We start from the raw sequence: 7,017 nt of genomic DNA, 5'->3' as shown, positions 1-7,017 counted from the left end.
GCTCCAGGGAGCCTTGGACACGAGTACAGCGGAGCGTCACATGAGAGGATTTATTGCAGCGACTTTGTAATATAAAGTAGTAGAAACACTCCAGTGCCCATCAATAGGGTGCCACAGGCAAGTCATGAGGGGCCCACACGGTGGAGCAGCCCCGGGGAGGTCCAGACCAGGCCGATGCGATCCGCGAAGGGAGCAGAGAAAAGGGAGGCGACAAAACCCACCGGGGAAGCAGACTGCCAACCAACCGGCTTCCAGAGGGCTCCCGCCCCGGGCAGCGGGGCCTCTCTGTGTCCACGGGGTACTGCCCCCCCAGGGCAAGGCTACCTATTCAAAAATACATTAAAAAAATAACAATTCTCAGCTTTGAGCACATATTCTGGCTTTGGCCTTGCTTTGGCTTGTGGCCAGCCAAGACTTTCTCAGAGGCCTCGCCGGTCCCCTCCCCACTTTGGCACTTTGGGGGGGGGCCTCCCCTTTCAGAGCCATGGCGGCTGCCACCAGGTGGCGCTGTCGGCCGCCGGCTCTGCAGGAGCAAAGTCAGTCCTCCTGGGGGGCTCACCCCCACCCCACTCCTCAACTTAATCCTCCGGGAGCCTGGGCAGGTCAAGTTCGGAAAGGCACCCCAGTCACCCCACACTTGGCCCATCAAATGCCTTCCAGTCGGGCCCAGGCAAGCTTCAGCACCTGGAAGCTGCCTCTCCTGCCTGGGCCTGGGGGGACGGGGCCTGGCACCCTGCCCCTGGACTGGCGCCGTTGCCATTTCAGCCCCAGGACAGTAGGGGTCACAGCAGTCAGGCTCGGAGGGGGCACCGGGGGAGCTGGCCGCCCACCCCACCCAGGGCTCCTGCAGGATTCTCATCCGCCCCCCACCCTCCTGCTTCGCACCCGCTTCTTTAACAGGGGCCCACGCTCCAGCCCTCGCCCGCAGTCAGGAGGGAGACAGCGGCAGGCTCAAGGCCTGACGACCCACCAGGCCCTGGCTCAAGCCCCCCAGACAGGGCCTCCACACTCCACGCCTGCTCGGTGCCGCCCGCCCGCCCGGCCAGCAGCGTGTCCCCGGCGGAGCGGAGCCTAAGGGGCACCCAGGAGCAACGCGCAAAGGCGGACAGTGGTGGGCACAGTGTGGGGCCCTCTGAGTCAGGGCCTGGCCCTGGGGACCCTCGGGAACACCTGCAGGCCAGGCCCAGGTGCAGCTCGCCAGGGCATCGGCCTGTTGTCAGCTGTTCCCGACCTGGCAGCAGGGAGGCGCCAGGGCACGCCAGGGTCTGGGCAGAGGTGCTCGGCCTCTCCTGGGTCCTTCCACGGGCGCCTGGGGAGAACCTCTCTGGGGGGAGACCTCGAGGGTGTGTCCCCCCACCTGCATGATGCCATGGAGTCACCAGTGCAAAAGCTGTGCCAAGCAGAGCAGTGGGGCGGCCTGGCACACCGGCTGCCTGCGGGGGCCGCGGGCCCCCCTCACCTCGGCCCCCTCCCTTGTGAGGGGGTCACTGGGCGCAGGTGGCCCCTCCGGGGCAGGAGCTTCAAGATGCGCCACAGGGAGGGGGCAGGGAGGTGGGGCAGGGCCCCGCCCCCACGCAGAGGGTACAGTGGATTAGAATTAAACCAGCTTTAATAGCAATATAGTTCTCTCTCTTAAATAGTGGGGTTCCCCGGGACAGGGCCTGGGCAGGCTTGGCAGCAGGAGGAAAGGAGATGTGAAACACTGGAATGGATGCCTGGCGGCCCCGGCCACTCAGGGCGCCTTCTGTGGGGCCCTGGGGCCCAGCTGCCTGCAAGGGGGGGACAGCAGCTTCCTCTGGTCCAGTTATTGCAGAGGCGTGGGGTGGCCCCCAATTCTTCTCAGGATTATTTCTGCCCTACGAGGACAAGGCCAGGGGCCTGCGCGCCTCCGGCCTGGGAGCCACCCCTGGCCCCAGACACCCGACTCGAGCTCAGGCCAGGCTGGAGCGGGGGCCGCTGGCCGGCGCCTGCTTAGTAACTGCTCTGATGGCCCGTGAGGATGTACAGGTTGCTGTGAGCCCCCGGGTTGTCGGTGGGGATGCTCTCAAGGATGATGTCCCTGCAGGGGAGAGGACCGGAGGTGAGCGAGGGGCGGAGGCTGTGGGCACGTGCCTCTGGCCTCAGGGATGCCTGACGGAGGCCAGCGTGCCGCATCCTACCTGTGGGCCCCAAGCACTCGGAAGATCCTGGTCTCATCTGTGATCTCCTGGGTCACCTGGGAAGAAGAGGGCCGTGAGGCCACCCTGCAAGTCCTCTCCTAAAAGTGGGGACAGCCCAGTAGGGGCGGCCCGGTTCCGAAGCCCCTTTTACCTCATTGGTGTCCAGGCTGCGCCCCTGCATCCCGTGGCTCCAGAAGGCCAGCACGCTGTCCTGCAGACACACTAGGCGCAGCCAGGCGGCCATCAGCCCTGTATCTGTCCAGGGATGCTGGCTCCTCCAGCCATGCTGCAGGCCCAGCTTGGGGCCACTGAGGTCCCCCCAGACCACAGGCAGCCAGGATGGCTCCTGAGAAGGGCCCTGGAGACTGCTGCCCATCGCTGGGTCCCACGGTGCCCCCGGCCATGTGACCCCACCCCGCTTCTGTCGCTCACTCACCGACAGTCTCAATGGGGAAGTCGAAGGTCAGCTCAGGCGCCAGCATGGCCGTGGGCTCGCCCAGCAGGTTCACGATCCTCACACAGCCTGCGCGGGCAAAAGGCAGGTGGGCGGGCTGGGCGGCTCCCTTCCACGGGGAGGCCCACCCGCTTCCCTGGCCCCCACCCTCCACCGTGCCAGCCCGGCGGCCCACGGCACTCACGGTCGAAGCAGACGAGGACTGTGTCCCTGTCCACCTGAATCACCTGCTGGGCGGAGCCTGGGAGCCCCTCTGCAGGCAGAGAAGGGACAGCACTGAGCCCCAGCCCCGCTCTGGCCCCACGAGGACGTGGGGGTCAGCTCCAGCTGGTCAAGCACCCCGGGCCTCCTGCGGTCGGGGGCGGGGGCGGGGGCGGGGAGCCGCCAAGGCTGCTCTCACCGCACGGCTGGGAACTGAGGCTCACAGAAGCCAGGAGACCCGCACCGTGCAGCTCAGCGCCCGCAACCTGCACTCTGGGCCCGTCCCGACGGCCCCACGGGCCGCCGTGCCTACTCCAGGCCGCTGCTCAAGGACACGGTCTGGTGTGAGGGACCCGGCGAGGGGCGGGCGCAGGGCCCCCCGCGCCGCCCTCCTGGCCCAGCACCCGCCTGGCCCCGTCTGGCTGTGTCCGGCTGCCCCGTGGCGCAGCTTTCTTACTGGCTGAGCCCTGTGCCCCAAGAGAAGTCTGTGACGGAGGCCCAGCGGGAGGGAGGCCCAGTGCGCCGGCCCCGCGGTCTGTGTGGCGCCTCAGCTGCGGGGACGGACACCCCACACACTCCCTCACACACCTCGCTCACACCCCCAGCTCACCGGGTGGGATGAGGACGTCGGGCGTCAGGCCGGCCTCCAGGGGCAGGATGTGGAACAGGACGCGGCAGCCCGGGCCCTCGGGGCCCTCGGCCCCCACGCACACCTGCGGCAGCTCCTTCCCGTCCAGCACCAGTGGCTCCAGCATCCCTGCTGGGCTGGGCAAGGGGCTGGAGAAGCTCTGGGGGCAGCAGGGGGTCACATCTCCTTCCCCAAGCCGCCCGCCGCCCCACCGGCCGCCGCCGCCCGCCCGCACCTTCAGCAGCAGGAACTTCTGCAGCGGCTCGTACCACTGGAGCAGGAGCAGGCTGGCGGGCAGGGCGGCCAGCAGGAAGGTGCCGCCTGTGTAGGGGTTCCGCACTGCGGGGAGCAGCCAGTGGGCGCCGGCCCGTGGGCGCCGGCCCGTGGGCGCCCCTCAGCCCGCTCGGCCAGCTCTTACCCACACGGCACTGCAGGCAGCCTTTGGTGTCGGGGATCTTGGCGGACAGGGCGAAGCGCCTGCAGGGGACAACCGCGCCTGTCACAGCCGCCCCCAGCAGAGCCCCGAGAAGCGGAGTCCACAGCCTCCCCGGCCTGCCGGGGTGCGACTGAGGCTCGGGAGGCCGCGCCCGAGTGACCCCGCTGGGAAGGTGCGGGAGCTGCTGTGTCTCCAGGCACAGCCCCCCCAGCGGAGCCAGAGCCGCCGGCCTCGGGGTCACGGCCCACTGCGAGGCCCGGGCCGGCCAGTGGACTCCTGAGCCTCCCTGCTGTCACTGCGTGGGGCTGACAGCGGGGGGCAACGGAGCCCAAACCGGAGGGCTGCCAGCCGCGGGGCTCCTGTAGGGCGTCGCCCCCACGCCCTCGTCCTGTGTGACGATGCCCCCCCACCCCACCCCCCAGCCACTGTCCGTCCTTAGGCAGAGACAGGATGTAGGTGAGGAAATGAAGGAAAAAGTGAGTGTGGAGGGTCTGCGCGTGGCTGGGCGGGGGCCAGGGCACTGGCCGGCCCTGCCCGCAGGCCGCATGTCACCGGCCCTTGGCCCAGGCCCAGGCCCTGCAGTGAGGAAAGGAGCAGCAGCTGCCTCAGCGGACGCTGCGCAGCGGCGGGGCTCACCCCAGGAGAAGCAGGGTCCTGGCCTGGCTGGCGGCCCCCAGCCCCAGGGGACTTCCCGCGCCTGCTTCCTCCTCCTGGGGCCAGGGCCACCTGCGGGCAGCTCTGCCACCTGCCTGGGATCTGCCTGGCAGCACCTGACGCCGCTCTCCGACTGCGCTCTCCCCTTGCTCTGGCTCCTCCCCGCCCCCCAACCTGGCTCTGCACCAGAGAGGCAGGGATTTCTGCATTGTTTTTTTCTCTGAACAATTCTGGTGCCCTGAATTTACATTCGACTTGGCTGTTTCCCACACACGTGCCCGAGACACCCGTGACCCATGGCTCTCTTGGGCCTGCAGCCCTGGGCTGAAGCAGAGACTGTCAGGAAGCCGGAGGCTGTGGGCTCCAGGTGCACCCTCGGGACCAGGCACGAAGGGCCGGCCATGCTCCCCAGCTGATGTAGGCGCTGGCCTGGCCTCTGCCCCCTCCCTGGTCAGGTCTAGGCCGGCCGCCTACTCCCTCCCCAGAGCTCAGCCACGCAGGCTGGGCTTCAGCTCGCAGGCTCCAGCTCGCAGGCTCCGGTCCATGCGCATCCCAATGACATAACCTCCGCCCCACCCAAGGCGAGGGCAGCTCCATCCTTCCGCTGCCCCCGCCAAACCGCCTGGGAGGCACCCCCGCCACTTTCTCCTCCATCCACCGCATGTAAGGAAATCCTGTTGATTTGACTTTGAAAATCAAACCAGAACCCACCGCTTCAACTTCTTCACCGCTGCCCCGGCCCAAGCCATCAGGGACCCCAAATGACCGGGGCGATGGCCTCCTGGCTGGCCTCCACTGCCGCCTTGACCACTTCAGTCCGTTCTGTGCAGAGGCTGCAGCGACCCTGACTCTATCCCATCACTTCAGAAGCGGCCTTTGGCTCAGCTCAGAGTCCAGGGCCTCAGCGTGGCCACGGCCCCCTCCCACCCCCGTCACTCGCCCCCCCGTCCAGCTGGCCAGGCTGGCCTCCCTCTGCCGCAGGGCCTCCGTGCTGGCCGTGCCTGCTGCCCGCCGCGCAGACTCGCTCCATGACGGCCTCCCCGTCTAAGCTCAGACAGCACCCTCCCCACAAGATCCTTCCTGACCACCCTGTCTAATTCACACCTCACCCTCCCGGCCCGCTTCTCCCGCTCTTCACATAGCACGTCAGGCACCACCACAGAACACTCTTTCCTGTGGGTGGTTGCCTGTTTCTCGCTCGACAACCTCCAGAAGGGTCTCTGGGTGCAGACACACCTCGGGCCCCACCCTGCTGGCACAGAAGGCACGGGGAAGGTGTGCGCGAAGTGACGGAACGAGTGGCTGCCCTGACCATGCCTCGGCACCACCAAAGACAAGGTACGGGCCGCAGCTCTGAGGCCTCCCGGCCCCTCTCCCTCAGCGCACTCCCACTGTCTCCTGAGCCTGTCACGGCCACACCCCACATCTCCCGAGTCAGTCCAGTCCGCACCCTTCGGTAGCCTGACCCCACGTCCTTTCCGGTGCCTCTTGCCAGTCTCCTCACCGCCACCACAGCTGGCCCGCGGAAGCCTCTAGTGATCTGTGCAGATGGGCTCCTCTCACCCTCCGCCCAGCCCCAGGAGGGGACATGTGACCAGAGCTGGCCCAAGCTCCCCATTGCTTGGTCTCAGTGGTTGTCTTGGGGTAGATAAGACTCAGCCAGCCCGCCGAGCACGTGCCCGGGAGCGCGTGGGAGTCACGTGGGAACAAGTTCCAGCTGCACATACCGGGGCAGTCGGCCTGGAAGCCGCAGCTGCACCTGCAGGCAAGGCCCGCACGAGGAGCAAGGGGACAGGAGGAGCCACGCGAGGCAGACAGATCCCTGAGGCTGCGTCTACGCCTAGATCCAGCCAGGCCTGAAGCTGGCACCGACGTCAGTGAACAAACCAATACATCCTCTTTTACACCAGCGGGTCGAGTCGCCCGCAACGAGCAGGAATTCCAAAACACTCCCGGGAAAGACGCGCACTGGACAAAACCCAGCTCCTGGGCCTGGCAGCAGAGCGGGGGCCTGCCCCTGGGCTGTTCTGACATCCCGCCTCAGGCCAAACCCCCCCGCAATCCCAGACGCCCCAGATGCGCTCCAAGCTGGCTGCGCCCCTGCCCAACGCAGCCCCTCAGTCATCTGCCCGGAAGACCTCCGGGCGCCGTCATGCCCACGAGCTCGCCCGGGCTCGCTGCTCTCTGCCCCGGCCCCCTTCATCCCAGGACTGAGGGGCCGACTCTCAAGGGCCCGCGTGACTCTGCGCCTCCGAGCCCAGCACAGGACCCGGCGCCTCTAAGTGCCCAGTAAATGCTGCCCAGCTTGCCAGGCACAGCCACATCCACTGGCTCCTCCCTGCAGCCGCCAGACTGCGAGGTCCCGCTCCAGCCCCGCTCCCCCTGCCTCCCCCTGCACCAGGCCCCACCTGGGGATGATGCGCTGGGTGAGGCGGTTGGTGGGGATGGACAGGGGGACTTGCTGCTGGAGCCGCCGCTGCTCAAA

General features: G+C 67.7%; 1 protein-coding gene across 1 annotated transcript in view; it reads right to left on the bottom strand.

Annotated features, from left to right (window-relative positions):
• Nucleotides 1-234: 234 nt before the first annotated feature.
• Nucleotides 235-7,017, bottom strand: part of MAP4K2 (mitogen-activated protein kinase kinase kinase kinase 2) — a 12,989-nt gene continuing 6,206 nt past the window's right edge. The window contains exons 23-31 of the mRNA XM_012725147.1: nt 6,941-7,011; nt 3,861-3,919; nt 3,678-3,781; nt 3,425-3,602; nt 2,798-2,866; nt 2,596-2,682; nt 2,311-2,381; nt 2,160-2,215; nt 235-2,059 (exon numbers count right to left, since the gene is read on the bottom strand). Coding sequence (XP_012580601.1) covers nt 1,972-2,059; nt 2,160-2,215; nt 2,311-2,381; nt 2,596-2,682; nt 2,798-2,866; nt 3,425-3,602; nt 3,678-3,781; nt 3,861-3,919; nt 6,941-7,011 — 783 coding nt within the window. The 3' untranslated portion in view covers nt 235-1,971. The remainder of the gene's footprint in view (nt 2,060-2,159; nt 2,216-2,310; nt 2,382-2,595; nt 2,683-2,797; nt 2,867-3,424; nt 3,603-3,677; nt 3,782-3,860; nt 3,920-6,940; nt 7,012-7,017) is intronic.

This window comes from Condylura cristata, unplaced genomic scaffold, assembly GCF_000260355.1.
Source record: "Condylura cristata isolate star-nosed mole 26May11 unplaced genomic scaffold, ConCri1.0 scaffold00015, whole genome shotgun sequence".
Taxonomy (NCBI): Eukaryota; Metazoa; Chordata; class Mammalia; order Eulipotyphla; family Talpidae; genus Condylura; species Condylura cristata.
This window is presented reverse-complemented; position numbering and strand designations above follow the sequence as displayed.